This window comes from Anopheles marshallii, chromosome 2 (assembly GCF_943734725.1).
Source record: "Anopheles marshallii chromosome 2, idAnoMarsDA_429_01, whole genome shotgun sequence".
In the NCBI taxonomy this organism is placed as follows: Eukaryota; Metazoa; Arthropoda; class Insecta; order Diptera; family Culicidae; genus Anopheles; species Anopheles marshallii.
This window is the reverse complement of record NC_071326.1, coordinates 8,574,146-8,596,291: the sequence shown is the minus strand read 5'-3', so window position 1 is coordinate 8,596,291 and position 22,146 is coordinate 8,574,146. Positions and strand designations below refer to the sequence as shown.

The following is a 22,146-nucleotide window of genomic DNA, read 5'->3' as shown; positions in this document are numbered from 1 at the left end:
TTAGTAATTTGTAGTTACTCCTAATGAATCTAATTAGTAATTTGAAGTTACTATATTTTATTTCAAAATAGCAATCAATGAATGTTCAAACGTAACTAGTCACGTCCGGTAGAAAATTAACTTGCCAGTATACTTCCCTTTTCTGCAATCTAGATACCGCACGGCGATAATTTCCTAATCAATCTTCTTCCGACGACACATCTCATTTATCATTTCCTCATCGGCAAGAGAGCAAAAGAAAACAAATATCTCAAAAAAGACAAGGAAAGCACCACCGATATCAGCTGGAAGTTCCCGAAATATGGGGTTTCTCGGTACGCTGGTAGTGTATACGGGCAAGATTCATCACCACACAAATCCTTCCAGCTAAAACACAATCCCCAAAGGGTTGTTTCGGAAGCAGCAACAACTACGAAAAATAAATAAATATCTGACTTAACTTGTCACTCCATCTAGCGTGCGTTGGAAAAAAGGATCAACACCATGGCTCTCTCTTCTCTCTCGCTCTCCACGCTCGGAGATGGTGAAGCTGATTTCTGGAAAGTAGGGATAAAGCAAACCCCACGCGTTCTAGTTTCTAGGTTAATGAGTAATAATTTATAACCTAATTCAATTTTGTCCCGATCCTTGGATCCGGTGGCTGGCCGGAAGTTGTCGTTGACGATGGCAACGGGCACAGTTCCGGGGGTTTGAAACGATACACACCGTGCGTTCCGACTAACCGCACTCAAACGCACACCGTGCGGCAGAGCAGGAAGGAAGAAGCAACAGTAATTGAATGCAATTATTATCCTTAATTTCGAATCACCAGCACCGACTGCACTTTGCCGCTGTCGTAGGTCAACGGATAAATGGTGCGAGTGTTTGATCCCAAGGTTGCTGACTTTGAGCAGAGCGGGCGGTAAAGAGCAATCAATTAAGGCTACGCCACACAATGGTCGGTAGCGAATCCTATTGATCCCCGCTCGAAACAAGGTTTGTTGCACTTTGGTGCATGGAATTGCAGAGTGAAGAGCTTGATAACGTTAGGGAGAATTGAAAATTTATGAAAATTGTTCTATTAGGCTGTAATTAAAACGATAGGCGAATTCTTTGAAGGTTTTAATAAGGAAAAGTAAATAAATAGAGAATATTTTGCACAAAACTTACAGCTAGCAATTGAAAAGTCAAAGTTACAAACTAACCTTGCCCTTCAAACAGCAAGCCATTTCTATTCGCAAATAAAGAGCAACAACGAAAATAATAAAATTCTTCAAAACATTTAACATATCTGCAACTTGGATGGTTCGCATCGGCTTGGAGCACATTTTAATAGTACCAACAGTTGCACAGCACCAACCTCGACGACAAAATATACCCTTTCACCCATTTCGATGAATGTTTCATCACACAAAATGCATTGCATGCCGTCAACCCTGTGCAGGTGACACAATACATCAACATGAGAACATGGAAGAAAGCAATAAGCACCAGCCGGATGAATATTTAACACACAAAACACCTTCATGGTACGAAATGAACAGACTATCAGTCTCATGCACCGCTTTGAAAATGGGTCCCAGTAATGCGAAGCACTACTGTACTACTTTGTATCTTACATCAAGCATTGGGAGTACGAAATACGAGAAAAAAAACCCATCGTTCAAAATTTCATGCAACCGTGTTCGACTGCAATTACGACGGGAAACAATGGAACCAAATACAAAACAAAACAAAAAAAAAACACGCTGAACCGGCTCAACTGTTCACGACATAATGTAAAAAAGAACGGCAATAGGAGGGGCGGTTTGAATGACCCTAGAATTGGTCGCTCTATGGAGCCTTTATCGTGGAGACCCCATACGGGACAGAAAGCGAGCAATCAACCGATCGAGGATATCGATGAATAAAACATCACCCTTAATTTGAATACACTCAGCGCTGTTTTTCGCTGTGGCGCACTGTGCCGTGGAAGGCTTCGAACGGACAGTGCCGGCAAGCAGTGCGGTGTACAACCAATCGAAATTTGATTACTCGCGATGGGAGATAATTCGTACGGTAACGGGGAAAATACGAAACACCCCCCCAAAACTCCCCTTTCTGGTCAGTGAAGGGTACCTCGAGCTCACTAACTCCTGGGAGCTGGGTAATATATTTATCCATCCGGGATGGAGACATGGCCAGGACGGTGATAGGCATGGGACAAGCAACCAAACAGCAATATGGCACCGCTGGTGGTTGTATATTTGTCAATTTGATACAACAATCCGAAAGAAAAAAAAAGCGCTAGTACTTCTATTTTTCTCTCCCAATGTTAAACTTAAGTCGCGTCCCAACCATGCGCAGTATCAATTGTCAACATCCCTCGGTGTCTCGGTCGGGATCCCATTTCGCAGGTTATGGATGATGTCTCGCGTCTGCTTAGACACAAACCGACCGTATCTAATTAACATTTTCCACACAAAGCTCCGCTTGTCACGTCGTACCAGTGTGGTGGTGAAAGTAGGCCAACGCACTGTCTGAATGTAAAGGGGGTGGAAAGGTTGCGATGGGGCGCCAGCACCAGAACAGAACGTATTTTCCATCCAACTCTACCGCGCGACCGTACGCATCCTTTCGTGCCGTTTTCCAGCAGCAAACGCAGCAGAAAATAATGGCACCCATCTTTGGCTTTCATCTTTGTGCGTCCCGCGACGGAATGGTGGTTATGCCTTCTTAGCAAAGGCATAAACAGTGTCTACTCGCCCTGGCTTCCATACCGCGTCTCGATCAGGGGAGAATCAGTACAACGCGTCATTAGATGCCGCTGTCCTGTTCTGAGCGTATTTCAAGCTGCCATTTTGTTTTTCTTTCTGCTGATTATTTTGAATATTGTGTTGTTACAGCGTTGTAACTGGTTTTCACCAACCGTTGTGTTTGTGCTTGTGTTCATTCCACTTCATTCTACCCGCCCCAGAGTCAGGTTTGGAATGTAGCCTTGGCGCGCTTCCAGCTTTCCACTTTCATGCCACTATCATTTATCAGCTACCGTGCGCCTCCATTCGCATTACGTCGAAGGCGATGCGACGTTTTGTTGGACGTTCCGTATCCAAAACTTTCGCTTGCTTACCAAACCCGACTGCGCAGCTCGTAATGTACAAGATTGTTAGTCATTTGAAATAATTTACATTTCTTTCAAACGGTTTTGCGAAGGGAGGGTTTCCGAGGGGAGTTTTTGTCTTCCGCAATAAAACGGTAAGACGCGGAACGGAACGGAAGCAGTAATAGCGGGGACAAAATGGGGGTTTTGCTCATCTTGCTCTGGCTCACCGGTGTTTTAATTCGTGTTTGTTCTGTTTGCCCCTTTTTCCATTCCAGACGATGTCCAACGACGCACTGTGGGTGTCTGACGCCATGTTGGACTCACTCAGTATGCAACTTCGGGATGCCGAAGCTCGCCGAGCGGAAGCAGAACGTGCACACCAGGTAAGTTGTCCGTGTGTTGTCGAGTTTTTTTTACTTCTTCTTCACATACCTACGTTTGTCGTTCGTGTTTGAAAAATGCGTCTTCTTACACTCTTGCAAAACACTCTGACATGATACACACTCACACACAGAGAAATATCTTGTTTGCTTAAAAATTTCAACAATATCAGCAATTTGTGCAAAGCGACCCCTTGAGGTAAAACAAATCTTGGAATAAAAGGTAGATCAAACAATTTGCTAAACAAATTGACTCAACACAAGCGTAAACAAATATAAATCGAATTTTCTTCATATCCTTTAAATACTTTCACAATGACTAAGGATCAGTTGTGCTGAAGAGATTAAGGACTGAACCAGAAGCAAAAAACAAACACCTTCAGAGAACATTTTGATTGCACAACGATCAAAGATTAATTATTCGCAATGAAACAAAATTCGAAAAAATGTATTCTTTTAAGGCTTGTTTTGAAAAGGAGATCAAAACAAACACCCAACTGAAATCCATCCATACACATTTATCAGCATCAAAGGTCATTTTCTACCCCCATTTAAGTGACCTTTTTTTTGGAAGCAATAATATCAAAGTGTTTGAAATAGCACCTTGGATCGATCGATCGAGGCAACCGAAACGAGGTCGGAGAATGAACAAAAAATTAACATAGAAATCTCGTTATGCGCGGTACTCTCGATGTTTAATTGTGCGATGATTCTTATCCCAACCGAAACTCGTCATGCTTTACGCGGAGTCGAATATCGTTTCGCTGTATAATTAGCTCGTTTTGCGATTGTTTTGTGCCATTTGATTAGGTTCGGAGTACTATCCAAGCTCTCCGACATAAATGAAGCGTTACAAAATGGGTGTGCCGAAGCGAAATATGTAGAGCATCGTTGGCGCGATTTCTTTCGCACAAACACCGAAAATGGTATTGGAATATTAAGAACATGCGTTGAAAAAACACTAAAGTGCAAACCTTCGCAACGGTACGACTAATCGATTGTCGATCATTTATTCTATCTATTTATGGTGGATGGTTTTTTCACACCCCCTGAAGTACTGTACCGGTTTTTGTGCCCAAATTCCCCATATGCTTCGGTTTAAAAGCTTTTAATTAAATTTACGACCGGCGTCTGTTGCTTGACGCAACTGTTGTGGTTGGCCCACAATTGAATACGCTCTGCCACACCGCACCCACCACCACCAATTACCCGCCCAACCAATCATTATTACTGGGACACACACAAAACCAGCAGGTGAGGAAGGGATGGGCTACACCCAGTTTGCCAAACCATCCACTCCCAGCGCAAAGTTTGGAAAATTGGCACACGTGCCAATTATAAAACCGTGTTGAATAATTTCATACTGGCGGGGACGGTGTGGTGGCAATGTGAAGGCGAATGCGAAGGGTAGTCTTTCATAACTTCCTCAGCCCATCCACAGCCCATTATGCGCCCGCAAAAGCGGTCCAATGTTTGGATTCACTCTCCTCTCCAGTGAGTATCATTTTCAAAATTGAAAGTTAATTATAATAAGTGTATGAGTGTGTGCGTGTGTTCTTGCGCGTAGGAAGTGCTTCCAACACCCAGCACACAATGCATCGAATCGAAAAGCGTTTTTGGATACGTACCAAACCGTGCGGTACGGTGGGAAATTATACGAAACGAGTTAAAGCGCCGTCCGCTGGCACCAGGTGAACGGACCATGGTTGTTTGCATTTAATACAGTTTCTGAAATGGTTGATTAAATGTAAATGTTCTACCTACCCTTCAGTGGACGGCAATGGCACGCAGTAAAAGAAGAAAACAAAACCAATACCAACCCCGTAAATAATGACCAAATCCACTGACAAACCTGTTCCCGAGACCACCTGCGCTACGGGCCGCGCATTATTGAGTTCTATTTCCATTGTTTGTCGTGTACTTTTTGCGTCTTTTGCCCTGCAGCAGACCATACCCGGCTCGCGGTGAGGGAAAGTTTATGCTTGAGTGGGCCATAAATGATTTGTTTCGAAGCAGTTCGCATTTATGCTGGCAAATGGGAGTGAATGAAAAATAGTATGCAAACATTAACAGATTGCCCATTAAAAAATATTACGTCTGCTAGTACGCGAACTCTTCATGACCTAAGAAATTGTTTGGTGTTTTTTTTCCGAACACTACAAACATGAAAACAAAAAACCTTTGGCAGTGGAATAAAAAACTAACCTGCCATCCCTAAAAACGGTGATGGCGAATCGAAAGGGAAAATTTACAACATTATTTCACTTTCACTCATTATCGCGTTCCACCGCCCGGGGCTGGAATTCGTTGTGCATTCGGTGTTCTGAGCACCAAGCAACCGTGAGCGATAATTTGCGTGTTTGTAGGGGATTGTTTTAGATTCTTGAAGAGCCAAAAAAAAACCTACTCTCCACTCCACAGCATCTACTGCCATCCACCATGTTTCTAAGCATCCGTTTCGCTTGCTGATAAGTATGAAAAAATAGCCATCGGGCACGCACTGCCCCAGGGGAAAATCAAGCTCGCAAAAGGACCACTTTCGGGCGTGACGGCTAGCAGGGCGGAAATGATGTGCCGTTGCGTAAGGTGATTTGCGATGTGGATGGCAATTCGCTAAAGGATTCATGGGTGCCGGTACCGGGCGCGGAGCTACTTCATTTCAAAACACGTCGCTTTGCTAATAAACACATTCGAGGTTTGGTCGGCAGTAGCAAATATCGGCGCGGGGTTTTTACCCCCCCCCACTGAAACAGAACTCAGCTAACTAATCTGAAATTCTAATCGGTAAGTCAAAATTGGCCAACTTTTTTTTTGGTTTAACGGTCGTCGTACATAATCGTCCACGGTAAATGAAATAAATCATCTCGATAGTGGGATACAACATGCGATTCAGATTTTTCCTACCCGAAAAAGGGTATGCCTTTGGTGGCTGTATTGAAACTTGCGAAACCGTACCATATTTCGTATAGTTAGGTGTCAGCATTTTACCTTCGGTAGATTACTCATGCTGGTTCTCTTTCAGTGGGGTGCGGGGAAACTACACTGAAGCAGAAGTCGCCCACGGGCAATGGTTTTGCCGTTTTGGAATGAGCATGAGCTTTTTCGCCCGGCATCAACTGTAATTGACTTGAAAGCTTCCACTCGTTGAGGCCTACCCAGCCGGAATCGGATCCTTTGATCCTGCGAAGCACACCCCGGGGGAGAGTTGCGGATCGGTCCGGTAAATTAGCCAACCGACCGCAACAAGCCCACACCACCCAAAACCCAATGACGATGTTGGACTCTGTCCCGTAGCGCACACTCTCACTCTCACACTCTCTCACACTCTCTCTCTTTCTATCGTGTTACTTCGTACATCTTTTTACCGGTAAACTGGCTGACAGGATTCGTTAGAGATTCGTTTTGCAATAATTTTCTCCATCACACAAACAGACACACACACATACGATTCTCCTGGTAACGTCATCCAATTAGTGGTTCACCGGTTTAGGAACAGTTCACGAGCTGTTTGCGAGCAGTGGGCCGCCCAAAGTTTCGCCAACCGTGGATCGTGGTGAAGGAAGATGTTTCTTTGCGGCCTATGATTAACTTTACGAGGCATGTGGAGGGTGGTGGGAGCCGAGCAAAAAGGAAAGCGAGGAGTTAAAACAACGCTTTGTGCTTTGCCAGTCGCTTTGCCAAAATCCTAAACACTAAACATAAAAGGCAGACAATCGCCATTTTCCATGCGGTGTGCTTTCACTGCACGGAGAGGAAATGAGTCAAGATTGTGTACGCCGTACCTGGAGCGTGTGATTCCTCTACACCCGGTTTAACCCACACAAATACACACACACACACCCACACTAAGCTCATACTACGGCGCCGGTTTTTACTTGCTTTTCACCGAAAAAAAGACACCCACAAGACCGCTTTCATGATCATAAAGATTTTAAACTCGAAAATCTTCTTACCCGTACCCGAAGGTGGAGAGTTGAGCCATGCGACGAAAGGCGAGGTGTACGTGCTACAATTGAAGGCACAGGCATGTGTGGCACGCGTTCATGTGTGGGTATGCTATGTGGCATCCCGTGCCCCGTGCTACACTGCTAAAATCCGTTCCAATCCTTCGGCCTTGAGTGCCGGAAGGTAGCAGCACACCGGGAAAGATGATGAGAGCTGATGGTTTATGCAAAGAATTCCCCTCCTCATACCCGCACAATAGACAGCCCAACATGGCATGAAATTTGGAGCAAGCTGCTGAAAGGTACCTCAGAACTCAAAGCATGTACGTGCCACGGTTGGCCGTATATTTCTTCCCCACCGCGTTCCGTGCACCACCGGGAACCGGAAGTCGACCCCGCTTCGTTCGATGCTCCCGAACTGCCAGAGAATTCTGGCACTGCTCGAAAAAAAGAAGAGCCCGAATTTTTGGGGTGAAAGAGTTTTCGTTGTGCAGTTATGTAGTTTTATTTTGTTTTTTAGTATTATCATGCTTTACTGGATGTATTCATTTTGTGTGAAAAACACACACACGTGCGCAATGATACGGTATATTGCGCGCGATCACTACTTTACATTACGATTTTGCATACATTTGCATCCGCGCTGTTTCTTTAGCAGCTTTAGTTTTTATTAAAAGTGTATTTTATTATACTTTGCCCAGTGTTCTCCATCTCCACTGAGCTCACCACCTATTCTGCGTTGGGCTTTATCTATCCCATTAACCTTGAAGTGAAAGCCGGTAGGAACCCTTTCACAATGCGGCCTGGTGAATTTTCGCATTGTTGGATTTTAGCACCAAAGCGGAGGAAACGGGCAAGCTTTCAAATTTGTCTGCCCTGAAATCTTATCGGTTGTACCCGCAAGACGGGTAAATCCCTTCAGTGCAAATTTATTCCAAATGCTTTGTGCGCACGGTGAGGTTTATTGGTAGGATTTCAAGCTTTCCTTATTACAATGACGTTCTAATGCCGGGTGACGATTCCATCGTAACTGGGCATTGCTATTCGGTCGATTAAACATATGAAAAATAAAGCTTTTTTAAAGAATGGTTATTGAACAATCATGCGATTTGCTCAATAATCTCATAACGTTGCAAAATGCTCTGCTGCTCTAAAAGATTATTTTTTTCTAGCATGAGATCTTATATAAATTTCGGCACATGCTCAAAAACAATGTCAATCAGCTCAGCTACCATACCGAACTCTCGAATACTTCCATTCCCCTTCGAAGAATAAAATGCCACTGTCTTAAAAGGTTATTACAATATGAACGAGTCGAGGAAGCTTTCCCGTAGACACACCGTCATTCAGACAGACAGCCATTATATCATAGCGAACTTCAGACCTCTTTCGTTAGGATAGCCTCAACAAAGTGTTTCCCTGAATTTCCCTGCGTATCGATGTTGCGTCTATCATTATTCCAGTTCTTGAAATTGTAAAGACACTGTTCCGGGAGCTTACAGTTACAAAATATCAATAGTATGCCTATGGGTGTGTTAGTATGAAGGGACATTCTTCGGTGGGTGGACAAATTGAAATCATTCCCGCTGCGATGTACTTCTCTCTTAGGACAAGTTGAACATACCAAAACATTTTTTCTTCAAACCATGTCCGCATCACATCGCCTGAGTGAAACCCCGGGTACGAAAGAGCCACTTTCCGTTCGATTCGGTAAATCATAATGTATCCCTCTAATCATGACAAGACAATTGAAAACCGTTTACCAACCAATGGAGACCAAAACGGAACCAAAACCTTTACAGAGTCGATCGATCCCAGCACCACGTGGGAGGCTCTACAGGGAACGCAGCATATTTTTAGCCTTCAAAACAACCGTCGGCCGTTCGCGGTAGGCTCAAAGTAAGACAAACTCATGTTGCGGCGGGGTGCGGCGAAAAAGGGACCATTGGCACGGTGCGTGCTATTGCGATACTTCCTTTTTTTTGCCTTCGTTCATCAGGACAGCCTTGCGAACGACACGAAACTCCAGTCGGCACGAAAACGTTGAACTTCTATTATTTATGAGACGTCGACCGTAACTCATAACTCTAGCGAATTTGAGTCCATACCACATCACCAGGTTAGCTCGGGATATTCATTCTTCGTACGCCGTTCAGTCGGCGAATACCAGTTAAAGTCAACAGCAGTGTGATGCGTGGCTCTACCATTCACTAGCCACCGTGACTCCATTCAATTCCATCCGTGATGGAAGCAGCACTGGCAGCAGCGAAAGGTATGTTCCTGTTTGGACAGTAAATTGACTTAACCAGACCCCATCATCCACGTGGGAACGGTATGCTGGCATGGCCAACTCCTCGAAACTCGAACCATCGGGGGAAATCTTGAAGCAGTTTGCGTACTGAACAGTTTGTTTATGTTACTTTTTTACACTGCCTACTACCGTTCCCAAAACACACACGAGATCGAGCCGCGATCGGGCTCCAGGTGCCAAAGGTATCAATAATTTATGCGTTTTCAACGCCGCAGGTGCAGAAGCTGGCAATGGTGGATAAAATCTTGCACCGAGGCAAAGCTGAAACAGCTTGTTATTTCATTCCATCAACATTTGAGTTATTGGTTTACATGCGCTGGATGAGTTACACGTAGTTACTCACAAGCTTAAAGATACACTTTGAGATGCTTAGAGCTTCGCATTTCTTAACATATTGTGCTGCACCGTAGTATTTTGCAAGTTATGACGTTTTTTAGATTTTTGACCGGTTGGCAAGATCATACATTAAGAGGGAAGAGAAGGGATTGGGAATACAGAAAAGAAGTGATAACATTAAAATGCTCGAGGGCGTTGAACGATGTTGATAGGGAACGATGCAAAAGGGTACATAAGATGAAAGAGGCATCCCCTTTTAGCAACTGGAAGCGGTGGAAAACGTTCCCTTCCTTTCAGCCATTCTTCCACGACCATCTTGTTCCACTCGCCTGGTACAAGTGCCGGCACTTCTGTTACGCGGCAGGAGTATCAAGTATCGATTTCCATCAGCTTCTTCACACAGACAAGACTTTGCAATCAAAATCCATTTGGATGGATTTTCGTTACGTGTTTGCTTTTTTTTCTCGCTCATCCCATCCCACGCTGTGTCCTATTTCTGACCTATCTGCTTGTAGCTTCGCGAGTGTAAAGTATGGCTTAGAATCGGGCGGCGTTACGGTACGGTTGAATATTCCGGCAGTTTCTTGGCCTGGCTTTTTGAACCTGTCAAACGTAAGACGTTATGAGCCAGTTCACAACTGATGGCTTAATAGATTACCATAAAGAGCGTTTAATGGTTATGGGTTTCCGATGAAAAGCGGAACCGTTAATCGAGTCAAAGGTTGAGTTGATGCGATGGAAAATCGATAATTTTAGGACAGCTTTTTTGGGGGACACACTTTAGGACAACACACCCATACGTTCGAGCAGCACCGAGCCGAATTTACTGGGCGTGTAAAGTGGAATGTGAGACATTATTAAGGATATGGGCAGCATATTTGAATATGTGTTGACTGTTCACTGTGCCCAACTAATATATTGAAGCACGTCCATTATGACTTTGTTTTCGTTTCATCACAAAACCCAAGCAGTATGTAATGATCATTCTATTCAATATTTATACCCTATACATTATTTAATAGCGAATGGTGCTGTTTGATCTTCAGCACCCTGTGCAAGCATCTCACATGAAGACACAAAGATAACATTTCTCCTCACAATGGCAACGCTTCGACAGTTCGCCTTGTAAGGGCAGATAATTTATTCCACGCCAAAAACGAAATAAACAGAGAAAACACATTCTACCCAACCAACTGTGTTTGTGTTTTCTTCAAACAGCAACTGAGGACATTCCTTTCTAGCGGTAGGATTGTTTTTACTATTTGTGTCGGGTTGTAACAACGTATCAAGTTTTAGCGAGCGCTTGAAAACTTTTGGCGAAACGAGTAAAACGAGCCGGCAAAAATAGCTGCTGCGAGAAGCAGCCAGCCTCAGCACACCTCGCGCCACCCCGAATCAATTAAACATGGCAAAGTTCTTCGGGTTTTCTTTGCAACCGTATCACCGCCACCCACGATCTGTCCCCGGTACGGTTCCAATAGCAGTGAAAGCGCGAAGAAAAACAATCCAAAACACGAAAAGTTGCCCAGCAACAGCGACATGGCTTTCGTGTGGAAACAATGAACGGAACCGTGTGATCCGCTCGCCAGAAACTTATGCTTCCGGGAATTTGGTAACAGGAAACGCTCGGGCGCTCGGGCTCGGAGACGCTCGCTGTCCGAGAAAATCTGATCAACCCAAAAGACAGATTGTGTGCAAGCATCTCGCACGCGCAGCGATAAAAATCCCACGAAACAATATTCTTGCATCGGAAAATCGATACCCAATACCCGTGTCGCTTTTTCTCCCGTGAAGCGGCAGAACCGAAGATGGATAATCACCAGCTTTTCCGCTTTCGTACCTAATAAAGCATTACGCTTTTAGCTTCGACGCGGGAAAGTGCAAAATTGCTTCCCCACGTCCCACCGCTTGCACCTACAGAGCCCCGTCTATCTGTCTCCTATCTGTACTATCTTTAGCAACACACCGAACACACCCGGTTACCTTGGGCAAACTTGGTTGCCCAACACATTGTACGATGCGTTGCACTTCTTGCGTCAATGGCAGACATGTGGAAGGACACGTCCATCGTTCGATCGTATCCCCGTTTCTGCTGTACAATCGATTCGTGTTCTCGCTGGCGCATTGGCGTTTGATGAGTCGTATCGAGTGGGCATTTTAGATTGCACCGACCAAGGTGGACACCGTAGCCTGTGTGTATGTGTCGATCAACCGTCGGTGCCAGGGTCTTTAAATAACTGTGCTATTTATAAACGAAGCGTTGAACGAGAAAACCCACAGTTTCAGGATGTTTCAATATCCTCTCGGATGTTTCTACATCTTTATACAGACATCAATTTGAAGAAGGGTCTTGAAGTGACTCATATAAATCAAGTATCTGATTCATAAAATGAATCAGTCCGGTAGAATTGCATCGCAAGAATTTCCTCTAGTGCACTTCAAGTCACGAGTTCAAATCTTATTTAAATCGTCCTTCATATTTTTCTTTAGCAGCTAATATGACCAGGCAGCAGCTTGACGCTTATTTTAATATAATACACCCAGCATTGACAAGTAAATATAAGAAATAACCTAAAAAAATAACCTCAATCCTCCTGAATGTCCTGAATTGGAAAAATGTCTCAATTTCAATAAGTGAAAATGCAACAATGAATAATAACCTTCGAACAATTCGAACCGTAGACATTATTTGACAACACTACAAGTTTCAATGCTTTGGACACTTGCAGCAAATTCTTCGGTTGTAATATATTTAAAGGAATTAAGTTATTTGTACTTCAAGCTAATTTACTTCTCGAACTCTTTCAACCCCATTGCACTATGGTTCTCGTGCGACTACTGAAATGTTTCGCTGCACAAACTCTGTTGCTTTTACCCGCACGTATCTAGAATCTCACCCGGCAAGTACCGGCGTGACGGTACGAAATTGCTGGTTTCATTAATGGGACACAATTTATCCATTATTACACACAGATATAGCAAGCGCGAGCTAGCTAGACATGTGGTCGCAAACATCATTTCACCCTTTTGGCCGTACGTGGTTCGATAGGGTGAAGGAACAGCAAACGAAAAAAAAAACAAGCCCTTCTGCGACACCCAGCTTATGACATAAGCGTTATTACTTTGCCTGCCCTTCGATTATACCCATAAAGCGAAGATTTGGCGACAGCACTCTTACTCACGTTGTCGCTATCAATTGATCGTCCCGGGCGGCACATTCCCTGCATCGTGCGTGCCCCGCACGTAAGCGTAATGAACGTCAAAATGACAGCAGGGCAATGACATTGCCGTTCTTCGTTCGACGCCAACCAATCAAGTATGGCGACATGCACTTAGCGATTGGAAACATCCGTGCTCATTTCGGATTTCATTTGGTGAGCTTAAAGAAATGGTCTACGCTTTAATTAGCAACAATAGGCGCTAAATGGATCAGGGATATTGGTTTGATACTGTTTTCCGTATGTTGCGCAAGGAGTCTGCTCGCCCCCTGTAAGTATGCGTTTAATTTCCGTTTCAAATAGTTACCCCAGTTACTTTTCCCTCAATAGAACTCTAGCCAAAACCATTTTTAATTGCACGATATTTATAAAGGTTTTTGCTCCAAGTTCCTACAAATAACCTATTAAAATTACTTTCAATATCTTATCTTATAATGCATGCCTTCTAGTTTTGATTTAACAATAAACCGGCATCTTTCTGAGACATGCGCGTGTGTGCGAGTGTGCCGTTTTCGTTCATTACTTTCGTAGAGCGAAAAGAAACCTCACCATGAAGATGGTTATCATGTTGTTCAAATGAACCATCACACACACACACGCACACCCATCCACACTATCGATTCAAACCCTTATTCACCATTATCGTGTTTCATGACGGTGGATTGGAAATGGCTTAGCTTCCGATCTTTCGATAGAAACAAACAAAAAACACCCCCGCCCACACTCCTCCCCACCCATTGTGTCGTTCGCATACTTTTTCCTCATGAGTACATTCTTCATGATCATCATGCACAGCCACGAACATTCATAATCAAAATTCTTCCTGCAGGCATTCGGTTGTACGGGGCCTTATTCTCGGTAGTCCGAATAGTCACACGTCATCTTATCGGCTGCTGTGCGAACCTTCCGAACGATGGGACGTTTTACGCTCATGAAGTCACGATAAGAACAACGTCTCTTATTATGTCATTGACACACCATTATGTGTTGTGGGAAGCTATCGCATACCGACAGCGTTGGTGGCCTTAAACGCCCGTCGCTATAATTCCAACACACCGCTCGGGGCGGTGTCTTCGCAACAGCCAACAGGGCCTCCTGGTGTCTGGTTCGCTGGATGCTGGACAGAGTGGACAGATCTCGCCGAGCCCAAAAATAACCTCCGGAACACTCATTTGCGTTGATATTTTGTCACCTTTGGTACGATTTATTGCCTGTTGGAAATGATCCACCGGGCCCATCACGGAAACGACACCATCCGTTGGTGGGCGAGATAACATTTACTCAGCGAAATAAATGGGCCATCTTTTTTTCCACTCGCTCACCGTCATTGTGTAGCTTTATTAAAGATCAAAGATTAAAGCAGTACAGTTCTAGGCGTCGAGCAGTGCTCAGAGAATTATTTTTTCTCACTTCTATGTTCACCATTTTCACCTATTTCTTGTCCACTTCTATTTTCACCATTTTGAAGCATCGAAAGGCTACAAAATGGCCTTCAGTCATAAGAAAAGGTTGATTGATTATTTCTATTGTGTTTGATTATTGGTATATTTATCTGATTTAACCTCATTCGGTGTTATACTATAACAACATACCATTTTTTTCTTTTTTTAGAACTTGTTTAGACCTTCGGAACAATTTTTATTTTCTTTTCATGCCAACTGCACCATTTTGAATTTCTGATTATTCCAATCAATTAATTGCATAAAGTCATTTTATAAACCAGAACTTGAAATTAACAAGACCAAGGTTAGGTTAAGGGTCTATTGGCTTCCATTATTCGGAATCATCATTGAGCTGCTAGAGTAAAAAAAAACACATTTTTAATTATAATCGCAACAGTTATTTCGCTCTCAACACCATCAAACGCTCGGCACGAAGGAGATTGAAAAGGAACGAGTAAACACCACATAAGTGATAGAAAGCATAAATTAAGGATGGTACTAATTGCTTTCCGATCATTTTCAATCATTCTGCAACATTCGGAGATGATAAATTTTTGCTTGAATAAAACTTTCGATGCTCATTATCGAGTGGTTCGTTTTCCTTTTTATCGAAATTTGGAGCTTCTCCAATTGTTCGCCCGATTATTCCGTACGATCGATCGGCTTCTTATGGCCCAATTTGTGCTGTTCCCGATCTGTGTTCTCTATGGAAATTTCATTCTCAAACAAAAGGTTCATTGATACGATGGATTGATTTGCTAAAACTGTGTGCAGTCGTGCTTTTTTGCACTGAATCTTTCGTACACTTGTGGTTGCCATCGGTTTCGATTCTTATGCAACCGTTTCCTTCCCGGGCGTTGCGTTAGCTCTAAATGATTCAATATATAACACACGAAAGCTTCTCACATTTAAAAAAAAAACTAAGATTATCTTGTTCAATTTCTGCGTCATGCTAAACGCATGCATTCATCTCTCAGGAATCTACCGTTAACGAATGGCGGACGGTCTAGCCCAACGCTACTTACTCATGTTTATCCGGCTCGTACTGATTGATGGGCAACCTTTAACCGAAGCTCTTACGGGCCGAGACATCATCAATCTCGCATCTCATCAATTCACACCGTTTCTCATTGATTCTCTCTTCACACGCTCCATTTACAGGAAGCTCTGGCACAGCTTAGAGGTATGTCGTCCGGCATGGGTAGGATAAGTGAACCGATAGAAACGTTGCAGTCCAGAGCCCGCGAGTTGGAGAAGAAGGTCTGTGTTAACAAATTTTCTATACTTATCACACATACTACACACATTCCTTCCCGACCATACACGTTCTTTACCCTTAATTCTCCAAACCATGTACATCATCGCACCCAGCTACAAACTCCCCATCTACCCCAAACAAGAAACCAAACAAACATCTGTAACTGTAGCTCACCCATTCACCCTTCAGCAACATGTAATTGTTTGAGGTTATGTAGTTGAATTGCATCGAAACAATTAACTTTTCTCAACCACATGACTTTACCATCGATACACCTTATCTTGGATACCTACACCGTTGGTTAAGATGCCGCAAGACGGACTGAAAGGAACAAATTTTCCAACACCATCAAAACAATTGCTGCACATTTACCATCAACAGTACACATCATCCTATCAACATCAACACGTATCTACTACAAAGTGCTATCGATCTTACTACGCTTCTTCTTCACATGGTTACTGTTTTACTCGTTGTTAATCATGTAGCTTAATCAGTCGGTATTTTAGTATAGTTAATGCGCATTCTTCATTCTTTTCAATTCCTCGTCAGTTTGTTGGTTTCCCACTTAACTTATTTTAAAATTTGCTGTCAGCTTTGTTTGTACTTTTCTTATCTAACGAAACTTTTATCTATATTCATTTAATCTTTCGGAAGTTGAGTTTTTTTTTTGCTTCGAGCTACCGATTATCATTTCCACATCGTTTCATGTTCCATGTCGTGTTGTGTTGTTGCATATGTTCTATCTGTTTGAGGTAGATTAAATCAATTCGCGTTTGTGTTTTTGTAGCCCATTTACCGCCATGTGTTTGATTGCGTATGTGCAGGCCGTTACGAATATGGCCGGTTAGCATCGTCTCCAAACTTCCAAACGCGTTTTTGTTGCTTGTTTTGTTGCATGAGCTCTAGAAACCCTGAACCGTTGCGTGTGAATGTATGTGAGCCACCCACACGGCTTATTGTTTGTATGTGCTGAGCTCCTGGGTAGCGTGATGGGGCGTCAATGAACACCCAGTCTAGACCGCGGTTCCTTCACGGTTGAAGCACCATCAACTGTCAACGCCAACCTTCGTATCGACCTTCACACAAAACCCTCGTACAATGCCGCTCGGTCTTTGGGCTGCTGCTCCGCATCGAACCCTTACCGAACCGCTCCTGCTGATTAACAGGCAGGTACCGGAGTCAAGGACGATGGAAGCAGTCACACTGCTTTTTTCGTTTCGCTTTTCCCGAACACGGGCGCGCATGAAGCAAATGGCAAAAGCGTCTAATGGACGGGCCGTTGTGGGGGTGATGATAACTTTCTTACCTTAACTGTTACCGGAAACACCACGTGGCACACAAAACTAGCGACAGGAAAACCGTTGGCAAACAAACAAGCGCAACGTAATCATCATCGCCATCAGCGCGGGCATCATCGTCAGCGCTCCGGAAACGACCAGAGAGCTCGCCTTGCGCTCAGCGAACCGATGACATGCCGCAACCACCATCCCCCGGAACACGTCGCAAACCGAACCCGCGAGGGGAGGCTCTGTTCATTTTTCATTACACAAAAATGACGAAGTAATTAGCAAGTTCTTGGCGCTGGTCGGTAACCGGTCGGGAACGGTAACGCAGCCAAAGCGGGAAACCCACTCGCCGTGCTAATCGGAACATTATAGAACTAACGGCCAGCCACGCCCGGTTTATCAGCAGCTTGTTATGCAATTAAAAGTGATAAATTGCAGACAAACCTCGACGATTTTTAACGCACGGAGGAAGCGCGACCAGGCGGGACAAACTGGAAATGGCAGGAAAAACCTACAGTGTGACCGGGTGTTTTCTCGACCGCACCTGATCTAGTCTTGAGAAGTTACATTTTTCATCGTCGGCGCTACTCGATGGTGAGCCATTTTCTTGCTTCCGTTCCGGTTCCAGTCGACGAAGCGGAAACGAAGCGTTTCGAAAGGCACACTTTGGGCCAAGCAAAATGCTGAAACCGGGCGTCCGTTTTGTCCGTTTAGAAGATGGCCGACGAGTGATAAATATGGCGCACTCGTAAGGTACTGAACAGGGAGGGGTGATGGGAGGATGTTGGGACGCTTCATCCATGGTGATTGTTTGAACAATATTTGTCCTTTCACCATCACCATTGGAGGTAATCTGTTAAAAACGATTATCAATGGAAAAAATGTATTTTTCCATTAATCAGCGATACATCTGTGAACATTAGAGGACGTTCTGACCCAGAATTCAAAGGTGGTTGTCGTGAGACTTTCAAATTTTTATTTGCGAACTGAAAGTTATTAAATTTAAACGTAAATTTAGTAGTTTGGACAACATGTATAAATTGAAATTATTTAAAATTTGTGGCAATTCCTCCTCCAATAGTTTTATTTGAGAGAAATTTCCTCCTGTTCGTCATTTATTTTGTGAGCCACATTGGTGTTGCAATATATGAATCGGGCTTCTTGGATTTTCCCACTTGAAGGGTTTTGGAAAAGACCCGAATAATGGATCATATGTGTCATATATTTCTTTTTTTAACTCTATGTCAACATTGACATTTGAAACATTTATCTCGTTGTAATTTTTTCCACATTTGAAATTTTGATAATGTTTTGATTTTACTTACAATGGAGACGCCCAGTTAATCACCTGTTCCAAGCAAATGTTCAAGAGAATTACTTAAAAAAGACCCACAATTACTGGAATGAAATAGCAACTCTATGGTAGAAAATGGTGAACCGAAAACATTTTTATGGTGAACCGAAACAAGGCTTGTGCAAACTAAGCCATACGAACCAATATTCGCTCGAAACCACTTCACTTTTATCGTATATCAACTGGCCCCTTGTGCAAAGAAAATCTTCTATGGGATTCGATCCACCGTCAAAAGAATATGAGTGCACTCAACAGCTCGCTGTAGCAAACAGAGAGAATAATGGAATCTTTTCACGATTGGAAACCACAGTGAGTAGTGTTTCGCCAAATCATTAAATTAGACTTTTCCAACAGTTCCCACGATATCTTTGGACATGATATGTTTAACAATATCATTCTCAAAAAAAAACTGTTCACCAAACAACGCTAAACTAAACAGAAAATTTACGGCCTTACCCCATAGCCCTGCTTCAGCTGTAAAACCACATGCAATCTACCCGGGATCCACCTTAACAGCTTATTGAAACGTACGATATTTTACAAAACTCTTGCGAATCAGCCGTCGCCCATGTAGCAGGACCGATAAAACCATCACCTCGTTGCTCCCCTGGCACGAAACGAACGATCGAACCACGGCTTTACGGGTCCCAAAAAACCAGTGCCGATTCACGGCCCGTCAAGCCCGGGGCTGCCAAGCCGTTCAAGCAAAGTAGCGACTTTTGCCTCTTGACACCGGCGCAAAAACCGTGGGGCGAGATTTATGGTCGATACGCAAGCGAACTTACGTGAGCTTGTCTGTTTTATTACCCCCAAAGTGGCTATTCAATTATAGAAGTCGCAAGAACAGTGCAAGCGAACTGGAGAAGAAAATACATTAATTTTACGCTCACGAGCCCCCGGCCCGGGTTTTGGGACATTGTGGTCGCTGGTATCTTTACTCAGAAGCGAGGGCCTTAGCGTTTTGTCTTCCGATGCCTAGAAAAGCGGGCAGAAGATTTGTTTTCCACGGTGCTCTGTTGCCATGTTAAATGTTTCACGGCATGTTCCACGAAATGGTAATAAGTATGTTTCAAATATTATAACAACAAATTATGGTTCCAGCTGAAGTAGAAACCGCTTGTCGACACAAATTAGACCAGTGTCGAATGATCAGCAATGCCTTCGGTGATCATTACTTTCCAACGACATATGGTTCGTTTCGCCCCGTTCGTTTGGGTAACTTTACACCACACCCATCCCGTATCTGTTGTGTTCCGGCAAAGTTTGGGTATCTGATTGCTGATGCTATAAAATTGCCTTTTGCCTGCACTAATGATTCTGAGTATAACAAGGTTTTTGAATGTTTTGAACGCTGTACTTTTCGATTAGTTTGTCACTTTGGTGTATTGTCATTAGAGCAAGCTGTTTAATTAAGTCAATGTCAGATTAATGTTTAATTATGTCGCATCGTGTTGTTTGTCACATTGATGTTGTTAAGACGATTTCAGGTTCAATTTATTCCACAAGAGTGAAGGTACTTAACCTCAAGTTTATAATATTTACTCCCTACTGAGGTCTTCATTGTAGGGATTTCATCTTGCTCTCGGATGTCAAACTCAAAAGGTTTTCCATCAAGTGAAAACAAGTTCCATAGTTCGCTAAATGCTTCTCAGTTTTTCTTTCAAAGAGTATTATAGAATGTTAATAGCATCATATGGATCGATGCGCGATATTTTCATGACCCATTAGAGTAGAATCATTGTAATGTTCATGATTAATAACAAACCATTCCATCGAGAGCACGCTTAAGGAAATTCTTTCAAAGCTCCATTATCTACAGCGCATCCATCCATCGAGCCGAAAGGCATCTACATGCTTTGTGCAAAAATAAACGTTTGTTAATGCTCGTGCGCAAGTTTTACGTGAACTTTCCGTTCGAAACATTCTTTTCACTCGGCTCTTCACTTCAGGTTTACTTTATGTTATTCTACGACATTTTTGTTTACAACCTTTCTCTTTCTATTCTTCAATTCTCTATTCAATCTTTCCTTTTACTTTTGAAGAAGGGGGTTGATTATTTCGTAGACATAGACGCTTTACATATGCCGAATAGATCCTTTGCTTTTCGAATTAATGCCAGTACAACGTGGTGATTGTTTTGTGTTGCTTTCCTATTAATAGAACGTATCTTTGTATCTCGTATGTAGCTTGCAGGGGATGTGCGTCTGTAATGAATAGAATGCTGTTGTAACGTTTGTACTCTCTTTTCGACTCATATGTTTCCTGTCCTTACCTTTACTGTACGCTCATTTATTTGGTATTTTACCATTACGTATTCCTCGATCTATTGATCTATAAGCTCTTTCGATATTTGCGTAGTTACGGGTATTCTATCTGTGTATGAATGTACTGTGTTTTGTAAGCTTTCTTCTGTCCAGCGTGCGCCTTTCTACTCACTACTTGTACAAGCTCAAACAGCAAGAAACAAAAAAATTCAACCATCCGTTTATTCCGTCCAACTTTGGGCACTATCTCTATTCGTTTCTGCGTGCAAGACAGACACCTCTGCCTCTCGTAGCGCAAAACAGTGACAAACAGAATACACTCTGCTCGCCAATCAATTTAAATCATTTGATACCCGCATTAGAACTACCACGAGCAAAAACGAAACACGTACAATTCTGTAACAACAACCACTAAGTATGCACCCCAAAAAGCCCACAAAACCCTACAGACACACCTGTATCTCCTTCTGTCCCACACCCAATTGACGGCCACAGCCTGAGCCGTGAATAACAAACAAAAGAATCAACCATTATTGTGTTCTATTTCTTTGCGTTTCGTCGTCCCGTTAAAAAAACCCGTGATGAATATTCGCTGAAACCTCTTCCCCGAACACCTCGATTGGCCGTACACAATGGATGATATCTGGACAAACAAACAAAACCTAAATGAAACAAATTTTGGGAACCATTGAACCTACCGCCACGACCCATATAGGCTGCACTTGAAACGGTACGATGCGAGGAACTACAGCTTGAGTTATCAGCTGCGCTAAAATCACGACCCGGCCGTACGATCGGATCGGGCCCGGGTGGATCGAGCGGTACGATGATGGGCGGCATGGGCGATAGTATGACGGGTCGTGGCACCGTCGGCAATAGCTGCAGCACCGCCACCAATTCATCGTCCGTCAGCGCAACGCTGAACAGCATCGGTAGCAGCGCCTACGGCCACACGAGCTCGGTCACGACCAACACTAGCGCCCTCGAGCGGTCGCTAGCGGGCTACAGTAGCTCCGCTGCTGGCGTTAACGCTGGAGGCGGCAGCGGAAGTCGTGGCATCGACGGTATTGGTGGTGGCATCGGTCACAGCACAAGCATCGGTATGAGCAGCAGCAGTGGCATCGGAACCGGCAGCACTGGCAACACTGGCGGCAGCACCGTCACCTGGGCGCCCACACCGACCGGACACCAGCAAGGGACCGAGATTGATAGAATAATGGCAAAGATCGAACAGGCACGTTTATCCATTGCTAATGTATGTGTGTTAAACTAGAGAACAAACTCAAAAC

The 22,146-nt window shown here is 43.6% G+C and overlaps 1 protein-coding gene across 1 annotated transcript in view; it reads left to right on the top strand.

Moving 5' to 3' along the window:
• Positions 1-3,339: 3,339 nt before the first annotated feature.
• Positions 3,340-22,146, top strand: part of LOC128707483 (uncharacterized) — a 55,627-nt gene continuing 36,820 nt past the window's right edge. The window contains exons 1-3 of the mRNA XM_053802437.1: positions 3,340-3,444; positions 15,854-15,952; positions 21,573-22,112. Coding sequence (XP_053658412.1) covers positions 3,340-3,444; positions 15,854-15,952; positions 21,573-22,112 — 744 coding nt within the window. The remainder of the gene's footprint in view (positions 3,445-15,853; positions 15,953-21,572; positions 22,113-22,146) is intronic.